We start from the raw sequence: 17,320 nt of genomic DNA, 5'->3' as shown, positions 1-17,320 counted from the left end.
TGAGTTGGAGTTGTCTCACGCATCACATGATTTCAGTTGCACTTGCTCTTAACATGATGATTGCAGGAGGAAAATTCCTCCACAATTTTTGTGGTCATTGTTCACACACTGAAGAATTGTACATTTGCATACACACATACACATTCAAGATTTGGATTGTATTGATGTGATTGTGTTGTGATTTAAATTTTGCAGTGTAATAATCAGGGGCTGGACTATAGGTGCTGGAAAGGTTTTCTTTTATTTCGAAATGTTGTCACTTCCAGTTAGTCCACGTCACATGGGCATAGGTGTGTATTTACTTCAGAGTTTTCCGGAGTTGACTTGTGGAGGTAGGGGTTGAGTAGTTGGGACATTCACTTTCTGTTGACTGTTTCGTTTTTTATTTAATTTTGTTTCATTTAGTCCTATATTTTGCTTTTTTTTGTTGCTTTTTTACTTGTTCCATACCCTCGTAATTCCACATTTTTATCCTGTTCAACACCATTTAAATAAAGACAAAATGAGTTTGCATCAAAACATGTCATAGATTTAATACCAACTACTTGCCCTCTCAATGGATACTGATGTTGCAACAAATGTATTGTAATTATGCCAAAGTAAAGGATGGTTATAAGTGAACTGTGCTGACATCTGAGATGAACAGTCATTTTCATTTAGAGCAGAAATCTTACACTCCACACAGTCCCACAGAATTTAGATTCAACCCTAAGTTAACTTTATCCAGCTATTCTAGTCCTTCAGGATTATTTGTGTGCTGCAGCAGGATTGATTACACTTTATTTTAAGGTGTCTTTGTTACACTGTAATTATACTTTTAAGTGCTGTATATTATTATGTAGCTACATGTAATTAGGGTTAGGATTAGTTGCATGTAATCATGCATCATTTACAAAAGGTACATATGTAACAAGGGCACGGTAAAATAAATTCTTAGCCTCAACTCTGCCAGATTCTCCAGGAACTGAGTTTGGCACCCCTGAAAGTGATCATAAACAAGCCAAACTTCACCTCAACCACCTTGAAACTAAGCAACTGTTATCCAAAGGCTGCCAGAAACTAGAATTAAAAAAAAGATTAAATGATTTCATCTAAGAGAGGAAAATATTTCAAGTCAAAGCCAAGAACCATGTGCTGCTGGTGTCTGCCCAGAGAACCAAACTTTGTGGTCTGTGTTTTTTTAGGTTAGGCCAAAGACCCTAATTCCAGACAGCCTTCCTCACAGCCCATGCCGAGAGCAGCAGTCCAGTCAAACGCTGGTCATGCCACAGGGCATGGCCGTAGTCAGCCCAAAAAGCCAAGGCGCATCTTTGCCAACTGCCAACAGCACCTTCAGTCATCAGCGCCTGTCCAGTGGGCAGGAAGAGAGTTCCTCATCGCCCTTATCTGTGCCGAGTGCATCCACAGCCTCCGCCAGTCCAGGGGTGGCATATGCCATCATCTCTGCAGCCTCGCCAGCAGCCCATGGGGTTGCAGGAGTAACAGAGGCCATCAAGGTTCAACCGTTGATTTTCAGCCCAGACAGCAAGGTCTGAATATCACTTATCACTTATTACCTAATAAACATGCTGCTCATCTTTGAACTTTCTCAATGCTGTTAATGTCACTCTGTGGCAAATTATGAATTTAGATGCCCAGAATGCTGTTCAGTTGATTTGTTTAAAAGGTTTAATGTGTGCATCCAGGTTATAATCATTCAGCCACAGATTCCCAGCAACTGCAAGAGTTCTCCTGCCTCACAAACTGACAGTCCTGTGAAGGAGTCAAGCCCTGACCCCTCGACCCCAGCCAAAAAGCAGGAGGATCCAGAGGTACACACACAACTAGTCTTGACTGTAAGCACAAAATCTGGTCCATGTTACAGGTAATTATTGATAAGACCTTAGACTAAAGTCTGTGTCCAGTTCGAAACCATATCTATAACTAGTCAAGACCAGATTAGTCTCACATAGATGGACACCTGAAGGTCTGGTTACAGCTTTCATTGGTCAAGGACTGATCAAGAGGACTTGACTGACGTAACGCAACCAATCACAGTTCGTTATGTTCCACGTCATGTTTAGGAGCATGGCAATTTTAAGTCGATGTCCGCAGACAATGTGCATCTATGAATTATTAATTTAAGAAAGTTGTGCAAGTTTACTTGCGATCTTCACACACTTTTGAAAATCCAGCGTTTAGCTGATCCTGGCAAGTGCTCTTTGTCACAGTTGTAAACATGACGCCGTTCTTTTTTCACGAGGGAGTTTGGCATCATGGCATTTGTGACTGTTAAAGACGCAACACACTCGTCTGGCGGACATCCTGTAGAATTCAATCAATCGGATGGCAACTTCGAAACTCCTGAAGTGTTTTCAGATAAGTGTGCCATATGCATCAGACGTTCAGCCAACGATTCTGAGGCTAAGACTAAGACCAGCTAATTTGAGTCAGAGTCCAAATGCTCCTGAAAATAGGGGTTTTATCTCAGACTTGTCAGAGCTGGGACTTGCAGTTGATTTGAGTGCAACAACATTAAGTTAAAGAATATAGAGATATATAGATATAGATATTATACATAATACCTTTTTTACTAATACCTCAAACAAAACTCAAAAAACAAATGAAGATATGCTATTATCCTCAGAAACTTTTGAAATTTTGAGTGACTGGTTCTTATAAACCGATCAGTGTAGAATTGTGATGCCTTGTAATTATAAAGTTGCATGTGGCCGATCAGATTAGAGTTTCCCAGATCAAGAAAATGTCAGTTTTGAATGGGGCTGTCCTCAACTAAAGATTTGCCATGGGTCGATTATTCGGGGGAGAAAGACCAAACCATACTAATGTGCATTTAAAAATAGAAATTAAGTGTTCAAGTGCACACATAAAGGTTGCCACAGCGACTCTGGAAAATATTAGATTGACTTTTCTGAGATAGGAACTTTCTTAAAAAGAAAAGAAAGAAAAATACTGGTAGGACATATATATAAATTATAAACAAGCAAACAAATAAATATACAGTTTTTTTTTACAGAGAAATATCAGTGCAAACATAATCAGGCTAATGGACAAGTATAACCTCAGCATTGAATAAGAAGGGGTCAGAACATAAACAAAATAAATATTTTCCTAAGATCTCTGATCTAATCATATTATGAGAAAAGAACACTAGATTGTCCACTGTCAGAGAGAAGTGAGCTCCTTGTCTTGCTCACAATGAAGCCAACCTCTGAGAAGAGTGCTAACTCTTAATAAGTACTAACTTATTTTCTGCCCGACATATTACCGCATGGATCTGTCGATCCGTGACAATTCCTGTGGAGTTTTTTGTGTGTGCAACTAACCAATTAATTTAAATTCAGTCGACTTCTCGTCAACTAACATTTTTTCAACTGTTAGGGCGCAGCCCTAGTTTTGTGTACAGTATGAATGACAGTCGGTGAAAGAAATGTTGCCAGTTAGAAGACGAGGGCTATGTTGTCCAGTGAAATTAGCCCAGAAGAGCAAGAATAAAGTGTATACTGAATACTGTTTAATGTATTGATTTTATTAACCTTCTTGTCCTACAGAAAATTGCCTTCATGGTCGGTCTAGGCCTGGTCACTACAGAACACTTGGAGGGTGAGTTTTGTTCAAAATGAAGCTAAATATCAATATATCATCAATAGACTGACGTTTCTATATCAAAAGTTATTTTATTTTTAATGTTATGGCCATTTTGTAGGGCCGTTTGGTAAAATAAAAATATTTTAATGATTGTTAACAGCTTTGATAGTATTTGTGAAGAAATATGTCTAGTCAGTTAAAATAATGCATTATTTATAGCAGGGACAAAAAAAACTTCAAAAAAAAAAAAAAAAAGTCAACTTAGTGACGTGTTTCTCAACTGCATGACTGTGTTGAATTGTTTTGAAATTCATTCCAGTTCAAATTCCAATTCCATCATGTGTCGTGGCGAATTACCTTCAAATTCATATTTGAAAGAAGCCAATTATTCTGAATTCTGCTCAACCCTGAATGAAACAATAAAACACACAGACAATCAAAATATAAAATTCCATGTGAGATGTTAGGGTTTAAAGACCCATCACAGATTTCATTTTTCATTTCATTTTTATCAGAGATCCAGAGTAAACGGCAGGAGAGGAAAAGGCGAAGCACAGCTAACCCTGCGTACAGCGGACTGTTTGAACCAGAGGTTTGTCTGCCAGTTATAATTCCTTTAAATAATCGGTTCATTTTATGACTCGGTTCATTTGTAAACATCTTGTGCCTTGCTTTTCAGCGCAAACGACTTGCCTCCAATTACCTGAACAGTGGGATGTTTCTTTCGGCAAGAGGTAAAATAGATTTCTGCTTCTGTCATCATGATGCTGCTGGTGGAGCTGTAAAATAATGCATGAAAAACAGAAAAACATGAACAGAATTAATTAAATTTCCACATACACCACATGTGTTCATGTTTTAATTGTTTAACCGGTGATGTATCTGCCATTAAAGGTTGACTAATAAAACTCACTGCTTTAACTTGCTGATGAACTCACGCCAGCATCGCTGTTAAACTCGAATAACTCTAATAACTCAGTCTTGTCAGTGTGACACTACTAACCTGCTGTCTGCTTTCACATGCTAGACTCTGAGGAGCTTTGCTGGAAGGTATGTCTATACTCTAACATCACTCTTTGTGTGTGTGTTTGAATCTCATGTGACAAGAAAACATGTAGTTCGTGATGTTTTTTTATAGTTTCAATATATACAAAAAATACCAAAATATATCAGGAAACGTTTGAAATATCATCGATTAGGCTGCGTTTACACAGCAAGTTTTATGCCATATTTTACCTTTTTTTGTCCTGTCTGTTCACATTCACACTCAGACATGACTAGTATCTAATATCTGTGTTTACATTAATCCCTGCCCAGAATAATTCTTTACTACGCGCCATTGTTGACCTTGGGGGTTTGAATGGCTGTGCTATTAAAATGACTTACACCGGCCAGGCATAACATTATGACAGGTGAAGTGAATAACACTGATCATCTCTTCATCACGGCACCTGTTAGTGGGTGGGATATATTAGGCAGCAAGTGAACATTTTTTCCTCAAAGTTGGTGTTAGAATGCATGAAAAATGGGTAAGCGTAAGGATTTAAACAAGTTTAAAAAGGACCAAATTATGATGGCTAGACGACTGGGTCAGATCTTCAACTGCAGCTCTTGTGGGGTGTTCTTGGTCTTCAGTGGTCAATATCTATAAAAAGTGGTCCAAGGAAGGGACAGTGGTGAACCGGCGACAGGGTCATGGGTGGCCAAGGCTCATTGATACACGTGGGAAGCGAAGGCTGGCCTGTGTGGTCTGATAAAATAGACGAGCAACAGTAGCTCAAATTGCTCAAGAAGTAAAAGCTGGCAACACAGTTTGTTATGTATGGGGCTGGATAGCCGCAGACCAGTCAGGGTGCCCATGCTGACCCCTGTCCACCGCCGAATGCACCAGTAGTGGGGTAGCAATGGAATAATGGCCTTTTTTAATTATATCTAGAATTCTGTAGTGAAAGTAGCGCAGTAAAATTACATTTATTTGAATGAATTCAAATGAATGAATGAGAGAGTTTGTGAGTGTGAATTACCTGAGTCTGTACAGCGTCTCTATGGCTGCATTTAACTCAACTTTAAGACATTCCCAAGTGGACTTTCCTAAGCACTTCCCCTCTGTGCCATTTTGAAATGCATTCAACTTCGGCTGCGTCCGAAACCTGGAAAATGCTGCTTTCGAAGGACACCTTTCAAGGCAGGAAGGCATCAAGCAATGTCCGAATCTAATGTTTGCTTCGCTTCCTGTCTCCTGAGATACCTTCATCTGATTTATTTTTGAACATACATGTATCCTTCGCTGCCTTTGATATCCCACAATCCTGTGCTTTCCATTCAGTGACAGTCGAGCTTGGAAAATAAGACGGCATCTGAAAGTTGCGTTTGCTGGTCAGTTTGTGTGTAAATGTGTTTTTAACCAATATTTTCCACTTCTGATGTCATTTTTAGCGAGAAATGATTATTGTAGTAATTAAATATGTGTTTAGCTCTCACCAAAGCTCGCTCTATGTTGCTGTAGAATAGATCATTAAACTGTTACACTGCCTCAGAAGTCTGTCCAAAATCAGTTTTGTGATGTGCCTTCGTGCACAAAGCGCTGCCTTACAAGCCATTGTCTGATAAGGCAGCGCGGCAACGAGTCAGCTGCCTAGGTTTTCAGACGCAGCCTTCGTCTAGTGCAGTGGTTCTCAAACCTGTCCTGGGGACCCCTCACCACTGCACGTTTTGCATGTCTCTCTTACCTAACACACCTGATTCTATTTATCAGCTCATTAATAGACTTGATTTGGTTATGTCTGATGAGGGAGAAATACAAAAATGTATGTATGTATGATATCTTGACATTTAACAGAATGAATACTTGTAGCTAACGTAACCTGGCCATTTCAAGGGTTCTGCCAGTAGTGGGCACTTGTGCAATGGAAATAATGACGTACATCCAAGTGAATGAGATGGAGGGATGTTAGCTCCAATTTTCCTGAACACACCTGCCTGGAAGTTTCTAGTATGCCTAGCAAGACCTAGCTGGTTAATGTGTGTTTAATTGTGGTTGGAGCTAAACTCTGCAGGAACAGGATTGGAGACCACTGATGTAATTGAATGAGACGTGAGCCAAAGAAAAAATCCAATTTGACAACATGGTTTCTAAAATTTACACGCATTTTCCAATAAGTTTGGTTTTAGTTCGTTATTTTACGCTGTAAAAATGGGGTATAACGTTGTGATTGACAGCTATGCTTGTGATTGAGTCTGTGGGAGAGGGAGTTTGTGCAGGACTCGGGCTCCGAATGACATAATCCACAACGACTGTTACTGGGATATTTTGGCTTCATTTTTCTACAGTGGAAGACATGCTGACTATCTTTTTTTACAGTCTATGGTTTAATTACAAAAACAGCAAAGTATCCCCTTGTTGCTGAGAAATATAATGTAGATTTCCGTAGCGAAGCTGTTTTATGTATACTATCCACGAGGTAAAAAAAAAACGTAAGCTCCTGAATTTTTCTGTGTATGCACAATTTCTTACCTATATAAAATCTTTCCACCATAATAAAAGTTTTTTATGAGTGTCTGCTTAATACAACATCAAAAAGCTAATGGCAGGGGGAAATGAATATACATGTTTAGACGCAGGTCAGATGTCCAGATATCGGATATGTATCAGATTTTAAACCACATTTGAAAGTGGCTCAGGACGGATGCAAAAAAATCTGATCGCATGTTCACGTGTGCAATATTGATCTGTGTTAGATCAGATGTGAGTACAAATGAGAATTTTTTTGTGCCAGTGTAAACGCAATTAATTAAGTGGAAAACACAAAAAATGTACTGTTATGTTTTTTCGGCTTTGAGAAAAATGGCAATATTCTGTTCTTAGGATAAAGTCCAAATCCCCCTAAAACACTTTAGTAAGCAAGTAAAGTGACTATTGCATACCTATGTGCAAGTACTTTATAAGTCTAGTCAAATATATATATATATATATATATATATATATATTTTTTTTAAAACCAAATTATTTATGTTTCAGGCATTTAAATACATGTTATGTTTTTGTATGATTGTAAAAAGCATGTTTATTAAAGGTGCAAAAAGAACTAAAACTTTTCAAACATAATTTGACAACGTGTCTTATTCAGACTGTTTTGATCTCTTATTCAGTTTCAATATTTTAAATATTTATAATTTTTTTGTGTGTGAGAGTTATGTTGAAATAAAATGGACATATGAAGCATTACTGACTTGTTGTATGGTGTGTTTCTGTGACTGTGTGACACAGGAGGAGCTGCAGCATGATGAACACTGTGCAGTGTGTAAACAGGAAGGAGATCTTCAGCCGTGCCACACCTGTACCCGCGCCTACCACCCCGACTGCCTGAATCCACCTCTTAAAACTGCCACCAGGGGCATCTGGATGTGCCCCAAGTGCCAGAAGAAAGTATGTTTCTCTTTTCTTTGATCCTAACAGCACAGAGATGTCTGCAAGATATCTATTTGATGTGTTCGATACTTCAGCACAACCTACATCTCTATTTTAGTCTTATGCAGTTATCCTAAGTAAATTTATATTGTTTTAAAGGATATTTAGATATTTTTACTACAAGGTTGTTTTCACATAAAAAGACAAATATAATCTGCTAATATTGTCTCTTTTGAAGGTTTTGAACAAAGAAAACTTGTCTTGGCCACAGAACTTCATTCAGTCGTATGTTACACATAAAACAGGTGAGCTTTCAACCACATTTAAAGAGCATATTGCAGGTTAGAGACTCCAGTGAGTGAGTGTATAGAAAAATAATGTAGGACGTCTCGGTTACGTATGTAACCCTCGTTCCCTGAAGGAGGGAACGGAGACGTACGTCAGAACTGAACCGACGAATTGGGATCTCCGCATCTAAAATTTTACTTCCGCATCTAAAAATGCGCAAACCGGAAGTGACATAACGAGAGGGAGTGCGGTGAATTTCAACAATAGGAAAACAATGGATCGCAATAACAGTTCGGACGCTGAGGAAATTATAAATGTTTATTAATACTCGTATGGCAGACCACAGCCATAATTATGACACAATAAGGGACAGGCCAGGATTAGACAGAACAACGATTAGAGGAGATGAATTGAGTTGTTGTGTGAGGAGAAACAGTGGAAAACAGAGCAGGTGAGAGACCAGTTAGCTTGTAACGTTATACGCTAGCTCAGATTACAATACTTTACAGATAATTATCGTGTATCAGGCAATCGCAAAGCTGGTATTGGTCATCTAGGAGTATTAATATTGAGTATTAAGTTTTGACCATCTGGCATAAGTCACACTTGTTAATATCCGTCCACACTAAACGTTAAAGCCGCGCTTAATGTTACACGGTGCTGTTTTTGCTGTCATATGAGCTTGCAGACGATTTTTTTCTCTCGCATGGACATCGTGGATGCTCATATGGTCATGGCTCGCAGCATGTGAGCGGAAATACGAGACGAGCCGAGCACATTACCAGCACCACCAGACCTCACAATAATTTTTTTACATAAAAGATCATTACAAATTCGGGAGTCACCTCGATTTTCACCAGTGTATGGCTGTCCCCTATTACCAAATTATGCACAATGATGTCACATAGGCTAGATCTATGAGTAGGCTATGCTGTAGCTCAGTTGCTGCAACCATACAGCGTGACTTTTTCACACACACACACACACACACACACACACACACACACACACACACACACACACACACACACACACACACACACACACACACACACACACACACACACACACACACACACACACACACACACACACACACACACACACACACACACACACACACACACACACATATACATGTGCGCGCTCTCTGGTTGTTTCTGTTGAGAGGGCTGCTGTTCTCTGCTTCAATAAATCCTTTGCACACAAATAATTGTTTCTATCTATAAGCAGCTATCTGTAAGCTACAGCAGCAACGAGTCTCTGTTTTGAGTCTCCAGTCTCTGTTTAACGCGAAAGATCGTGTTGTGTACCCCCGCCGTCCGCCTTTGGCGGTGCACAGTTCACCGTGACGTCACTTCTCCCGCCGCGGCCGAGCCACAGACTGTATAACGTTAGTGTTATTGTGTGTTTCATGCTATCCTTTATTCACACATTCTGTGTTATGGGTTTATTTTGTGCCGATTCACCGATAGTATGAGGATGTAGGAAGTTTTTGGATATGTATTTGAGTGAACTTGAATTTACATATACATAGCATGAATAAAATATGAGACTATGCATTTGTGTTTATGTAGCCTACTTTGTCAATGTTGAAACATATACACGTAAAAACAACAAAGAAGCATCACGTGTGGTTGTTTAATCATTTAATATTATCCTTTAACAATACATGAGTATTGCAATGTTGAACTCCATCATATCGCTGGGATGATAATCCTCGGTGTACGCTAAAAGTGAACGCTACACACACCATTGCGTGTGTTGAAGCAGATGCAGAAGTGAAGTCCTGTCTCTTCACCTGCACGAAACGCCACCATGCAGCTTTTCTAACTTTTTTTTTTAGAAAACCTTGTGGACTCGATGTCCTGACAGGCAGGACACAATCATTTTCCATGACAATGATAAATTGAAATAGAAAAACTACCAAAAATACACTATTTTTTCAGTAGATTCCTACTGAATACCAACCTATTCTGCACTGAGGCAACCCAGAGCTTGGCACACGACTCCCTCTCGTGACATATGACGCGATGTTGAAAAAACAGCGTTTTTTTACAAACAGACATCGAAATGGCCACTTTATCAACTAAATTTGTGCTCTTGTGTCTTTTTAAAACATTTTAAATCCTGCATTACCTTTTTTTCATATGGATTTATGAAATCATACAAGGTTATATATTTATCTAAAAAAATGTTAACCTGCAATATGCTCTTTAAATCACTAACCCTCTTTAGGACTCAGTTTTCAGTGATGATGATGATTTGTGTGTTTGTGCAGTGAGAGAGGAGGAACGCAGGAAGCTAATGAGGAGAAACACTGAGCTGAAACTTGAGTGTGAACATCTAAGCGAAGAAGACCAGAGACTCTGCAGTTCTTTCTCTGTAAGTAACTGCGCTAAATTGGTCTAGGCTGAAATATAGAACACACAATTTTAATCAGTCTTCATTTTAACAAACCAAATGTGTTTCAACAGCAAAAGACCTCAATAAAACAGTGATTGAATTGAAATGAGAGCTTGTGTGAATCAGAACTGAATCAAATCATAAAAACTATGTCAATACCCAGCATTGGCGCTAAACTTTACAAATCAGTATTTAATGTTGTACTAGGTATTTAAATTAGCATGCGCTATTAGTTTTGTTAAGCGTAAATGTATGTGTTCATGTTGCTATCACCCTAATTGTGCTACATAACTTGGTCTTTTTCAAAAACATTTCTTTTTGTAAAAGAAAGTACAAGATTTGCAAGATAATCTTGCAAAGTTTGCAAGATTATAAACATTCTATCAGGTAAGAAATATTACCTTTTACTGTGTGTTGAGATTTAAATATGCCTTCAGAAATGTAACAGGGTTGACTTTTGTTTTGTTTTTGTTAGTTTAAAGGGTTAGTTCACCCAAAAAGGAAAAAACGGTCATCTTTTACTCAACCTCATGTCATTCCAAATCTGTAACTTCTTTGACTTTCGTTCATCTTCAAATCTTTTTGATGAAATCTGTAAAATTTCTGTTCCTCCATTGACAGCTATGCAACTACCACATTGGTGCTTTAAAAAGTTTGCTTTATATGTATTACAGATTTAATTAACTTTTTATTAACATTTAAACATTGATCAGCGAGCATAAACAGAAGATCGGTCGCAATTGATTGACCTCATTGGTTCTTGCTGAAGCTCAAACGTGCTGCGTAACACAAGAATTACCCTCATTGTTTTTTTTTACACATCACTTGAGCTTCCGTTTACCACAAATGATGTGAGTTGATGAATGTTTATATATAAATAAAAACCTGAATTAAATCTATTAAATCTGATAAAGCGATTGTGTCATTCATATGGATTAGTTTTACGATCTCTTTTTGAAGTGGCAGTTGGATAGTTGTCAATAGATGGACAAAAATCTCTCAGATTTAATCAAAAATGTTTCAAAGATGAATGAAAGTAAATGGGGTGGAGAATGAATTACTGAATGACATGATTACAGAATTTTCATATTTGGTTGAACTTACATTGTGACCACTCTTTAAAGGGTTAGTTCACCCAAAAAAAATATGTTTATCGGCTTACCTTGGCATTCAAGAGTTAGGTGTGTTTGTTTCTTCAGTAGAACACAAATTAAGATTTTTAACTCCAACCGTTGCTCGTATAATGCATGTCAATGGGGTGTTTTTCTATGAGAGCTACTATGTGAGTATACATATCCATATTAAACCCTGCGGCTCATGGCGGCACATTGATGTCTTAAGATGCGAAACTAACGGTTTGTGTGAGAAACCGGTCATGCTTACATGGCTTTTGTACAGTGTTGTATCTGAGGTAAAAAATTATATAAATACTGTTCAGTTTCTCACACAAACCGATTGTTTCGTGTCTTAAGACATCAATGTGTCATCTCAAGCCGCAGGGTTTAATATGGATTCGTATGTCTATCCCTGTGTCTCAATCAGCTCCCTAGTTCACTAGTCAGGGCACTGATCAGGACATAAGTCAATGGGCTGACTCCCTGATCAGTGCCCTGACTACTGAACAAGGGAGCTGATTGAGGCGCACCCTATGTGTTTTTTCTCTCATAGTAGCTCTCATAGAAAAACACCCCATTGACATGTATTATACGAGCAACGGTTGGAGTTAAAAATCTTCATTTGTGTTCTACTGAAGAAACAAACACACCTACATCTTGGATGCCCTGGGGTAAGCCGATAAACCTCAAGTTATCAATTTTGAATGAACTCTCCCTTTAAGTACGTTCTATGTAGTATTAACGCGTGTAGTCTGAATGAAATTTGGACGTACTACATCAACCTTTTTGTCATTTTCATGTAACCTCTTTTGTCTTATGTTGTCACTTAACTTGATACTTTTTATTTATAACTTCCATCTTACCGTTTGATATTAAGTTTGTTACCACTTTGCCTTTTTTTCTGTATTTATCTCTCTTTCCTTTAACTTTATATTGAGTCTGTTACTGTTCTGCCAATGCTGTTTTTCTAATTTATATTTTGAGTTTGCTATTCCTTCTCATTTTCTGTTTTGCTATTTTGGTTCTTTCTTAGTCTGATAATGCTTTTGCCAAAAACTCTTTGAGTTTTATCTGGCTATTTTGTAAAGCACTAAAGGTTCTATAGAAATAAAACTACCTTGACCTATGAAATCAACAGTAATTCACAAATCCTCTCCCGTGGCCTTATGGGATAGTAAAGTCTCAATCGTATGCACACTTCAAAATCTCGCTGGAAGTAGTAGTAGGTCATCCAGGTAGTTTTCACCTTCTGCTTTATGAATACTATGAATTTGGACATACTACATTTTTCATCTACTATAGAGTAGGCCTATGGAAGTATGGCGTATTTGGACACAGCGTTACTTTTTAAAATAATTCCGTTAAAAACAAAACAAAGATGAACATTAACGTAACTTATTTATGATTCACCTCAGGTTAAAAATGTGCAATTTCTGTACCACTAGCAGAAGAAATGCTTCTGCTTCATAGAGAATGAAAAAAAAGGCAATCTTCTGAATCTTCCATCAAACAGATAGTCCTACCCCAAACTCGTGCCATTGGTTGAACTGGTATTGCTATATAAGATGTTTTCGTTCAAATTTAAGTGAATGATTTTAAATTTGTGCCCAACAGAAATGCATTGACAAGAAGGAACGCCTTTTGGGTCAGCAGCGGGAGACTCAGGCGTCCCTGGATCGTCTCAAGACTCTGATTCGACTCATCCAGCGTGACCAGATGATTCAAGTGACTATGACGGCCACCACCACCACCGGAGCATCGCTGCTCTCACTGCCGTGGATCAAAGCCACGGGCAGCAGCACCAGCACCACAGCGCCCACAGCTGGCCCCTCCGCAGTACTGCACAAAAGCGTGCTTCAGCCGCAAGGAAACAACTGACCTGAACCCATACAAACCCACAGAACAGCTCTGTACAAGATCACCAGATGGTGATATCCAACCAATGTGCATTTTCTTCTGGTAATGTCTTACCATAAAATAATGGGAAAAGATTTGAAAAACAAACAAAAAAAAAAGATAAAGAAATAAGCGTCACTCGATTCATAAGTATTTTTTAAAGCCAACACACAGTGCTCACAAGATTTTTTTTATTCACTGTTTTTTAATGTATTATTTTTCTTGGCCTTAATGTATTTATGACTAGATTACAATGCTGTTGCAAATATATGAAATAAGTATTCTACATAGAAACATTTCTTTTTATGCTTTGCGTTTTTTTTTACTGGGGTTTTGTGTGTGCGTTTTGGGGGGAATAATCGTTCGCATTTCGTTATTGAGGTGGTTAGCATAGTTATAGTTGAAGACAAGCGCCATGAAATGGAGAGCACTGTACATTGATATATCCGAATAGATGCTCGTTTGCATTTTCCGATGAACAATGTTTGCCATAATAATTCAGGTTAAAGCGAGACAGGGAAAAGTTTTAATTTTGTTCATTTTGTGTCTACTTGCGAGCGTACAAACATAAACAACAATGACAAAAAATAATTTTTCAGTATTAATAGAGATAAAAGAACAAAGTATTTAAGATAACAACAGAATTTAGACTTTTTAGTGATGAATTTAGTATTTTCATGCTGATGCCTGTTAATAATTTCAGACAAGTATTGGAGAGAGGGATCGTTGTACATATATGTTTTTTTATTTTATTTAACTTTTGGCTGTCCCAACAACAGAAACGAAAAGGCCATTTGAGTTCTTTGAGTGCCTGATCCCGGAAATCCAAAAAAACACTTTTATTTTGTCTCCCCACCGTTAAAAATATGCCAAAAACCCTGAGTGTTTTTGTACCGTTAATGTTTTCATCTCATCTTGCTCTCTTGTCTGTTTTTACTTTTCACTGAAGTGTTGTATCATGTTTTCATTTACTTATCTCGCGTCACTCCAAGGATACCACAAGTTGCATTATTATTATTATTATTATTATTTTAAATTGTTAGAAGTGAACACTGCCTGATGAATAAAAGTAAAGAAGTAATATCTAAAATACTGAATGGACGAAAATAGAAAATAATTTGAATGGTACTTTTTTGGAGGGAAAGTTTAGCACGTTCATTTGAATGGTTTGTCTTCCTGCGTGGTTTGAAAACAGACGCCACATCTTTGATGGAGTTACAACAGCAACACAACGCAAAAGAGCGCAAATAACAAGTCGCACACAGTTAACAACAGCACTATCATTCTCAACAAAGGAGATTTCAGTAAAAAAATTATTTAGTGTTAAATAACGAATAACATTATCATGTGTGTACCTTTAAGGGCTAACAAACTTGTATTTAACCACAGTCAGAATAACTCCCCCCTTCATTTTAAAAGTAATATCTACTGAATTCATATGCAGCTAAATTTTGGTGTTACATTTGGTAGTGTCCCTACATTGTCTTTTGTGTAACATTTTCTATGAAGTCTGTATATGTCTGTAATTCTGTATAGTAACACTACAGTTCAGTTCTACATGTTAACATGCGCTATTGCATTAACGTACAATAATTTGTATTTTTACAGCATTTATGAATCTTTATGTAATTTATAAATGTATGATTGTTAGTTCCTACAATTTGGAATTAACTATAGCATTAGTTATATGTATGTGGAAATTAAATCCAACCAAGAGAAATAAATATTGTGAACATTTTCATAATTTAATCCATATTAACCAATGTTAATATGTACAGCTTTACTGTAAAGTGTTACTTATACATTATAAAATGATTAATGTCAAATTATTGTTCCCACAAATTCTAATACTTGTTAATGATTACAAGTACAATGCATTAAAACGAGACCACCAAATATTATGTTAAAATATAACCATAAATATGTATGTATTGTATGTATACAGACGTCATAAAAAGTGCTGTTTTTGTTTTCATGTCTTTAAATCTCATCCCACAGAATGTCTCATTCAGGTCCTGTATTATCATATTTAGAATGTAATTGAATGCATATCATTGGGTGAATTGTTTCGTTACAGTCACTCCTGAGGACAGACTGCATCGAAATCATATGAAAAAAAGAGAATAATTTTCTTCATAAGCTTCTTTCATGTTTTCCTGTAAAAACATTAAATGTCCCTAATTTACTTTACTTATTTTCTTCTTTATAAATTATTCTCTGAAAACAAATTTTAAGGAAATTGCTCTACAGCGGTTTACGTGTTTTTATTGGAAAACAAAAGGATGCTGTTTGTGAAAATGAGAGCATGTGGCAGGGCAGTGGGATGTGATGTTAATATATCAGCCCTTTCCTTGAATTGTTTGAATGAAACTATATCAGTGCTCTGTTCTTCATATCACTTCCATCTACATTGCGACACGTCCCTGATTTCTGTTGTGGCCCGTATTCCTCAGATATCTTCAGATATCCTCTCCGGGAGAAACTGTGCAGTGCTTATACAGATCTATTTTACTACACTCAACACTACGTTGAACAAAAAACAAATTATATTCTTTTATCAATGAACAAATGAGGGAAGACAAAAAAATGACATTTTTGTTATTGTTTGCTAATTATGCATTTTGACTTAGCTTGCAATATGTGACGTGTCCTTTTGCAATGGAGAAGGAAGCAAAGCGAAGCAGATAAGACAACACAGAGGTGTTTAGCTAGATGTCTTTGGACTGTGTTTTTCTTTGTCATTTTGAAGGGGACTGTCCAGTGGATAGTACATATAGAAGAGTGTTTGTCTTACATATGCCAATGTAGTTTTTACATCATCTAATGATCTATTAAAGTTGATTGATGGAAGTTTATCAACTGTAAGAGTTGTCTCACTTTTTGTGATTTGGAGAATTATGGACAAATAAGGTACGATTTTAAATGTGTGTTAAGTATTATTACAGCCGTTCAGTCTGTAAAACTTCATTTTGATAGTCCGATTTAGACATTCTACCAAATAAGTACCTTTGCAACTATGTCTCATTCGAGTATTAGTACACTGCCTGCTTAACATCTGCTAACACTTTATTTTACAATCCTGTTGCTCATGTACATACTACTTATTATAGTAATTACAATAAGGTAATATCCCTGAACCTACCCTAAACATATCCTATGTACTTTGTACCAATACTTTAGGTAAGTACATGTTAAAAGCATGTAATGTAAACTAAAGCTTTTCATTTTGATACAACTCCCTCCTGACTAAGTTACTTTACAAGAACGTCAACGTATTTCACTAATCTGAACACCTAACCCTAACATAACAGTCTACTATAGTCTACTAATACATTTGGTAGTTGACAAAGTTACTTATAGCTATTAGAGTGTCTAAAGTGGACTTCTGAAATAAAGTGTAATCGTTTAGTCCTCTATTACGGTTTATCGTCATGGGTTTACTGATTCTTCTGCAGTTATCTCGCGGAATTGGTTCCTGAGGGTAGTTTATGTAGTCCGCTGTTTAAAACAAAACATAACCCATATACCCCCGGAACAAATTATTTATCCCCTGGAACGGGAGATATTGGCAAGAGCAATTGGGTGGGATAACACAGCAATATGCTATAAACCAAACAGA

At 37.2% G+C, this 17,320-nt stretch overlaps 1 protein-coding gene across 5 annotated transcripts in view; it reads left to right on the top strand.

Moving 5' to 3' along the window:
- Window positions 1-16,556, top strand: part of phf21b (PHD finger protein 21B) — a 71,050-nt gene extending 54,494 nt beyond the window's left edge. For all 5 annotated transcript variants that reach the window (XM_067428362.1, XM_067428361.1, XM_067428364.1 and 2 more), the window contains exons 4-13: window positions 1,185-1,529; window positions 1,686-1,811; window positions 3,552-3,603; window positions 4,104-4,180; window positions 4,268-4,322; window positions 4,616-4,638; window positions 7,856-8,014; window positions 8,235-8,301; window positions 10,566-10,669; window positions 13,420-16,556. In XM_067428362.1, the coding sequence (XP_067284463.1) occupies window positions 1,185-1,529; window positions 1,686-1,811; window positions 3,552-3,603; window positions 4,104-4,180; window positions 4,268-4,322; window positions 4,616-4,638; window positions 7,856-8,014; window positions 8,235-8,301; window positions 10,566-10,669; window positions 13,420-13,683 (1,272 nt within the window). In that variant the 3' untranslated portion in view covers window positions 13,684-16,556. The remainder of the gene's footprint in view (window positions 1-1,184; window positions 1,530-1,685; window positions 1,812-3,551; window positions 3,604-4,103; window positions 4,181-4,267; window positions 4,323-4,615; window positions 4,639-7,855; window positions 8,015-8,234; window positions 8,302-10,565; window positions 10,670-13,419) is intronic.
- Window positions 16,557-17,320: the final 764 nt, after the last annotated feature.

This window comes from Pseudorasbora parva, chromosome 20 (genome assembly GCF_024679245.1).
Source record: "Pseudorasbora parva isolate DD20220531a chromosome 20, ASM2467924v1, whole genome shotgun sequence".
Taxonomy (NCBI): Eukaryota; Metazoa; Chordata; class Actinopteri; order Cypriniformes; family Gobionidae; genus Pseudorasbora; species Pseudorasbora parva.
This window is presented reverse-complemented; position numbering and strand designations above follow the sequence as displayed.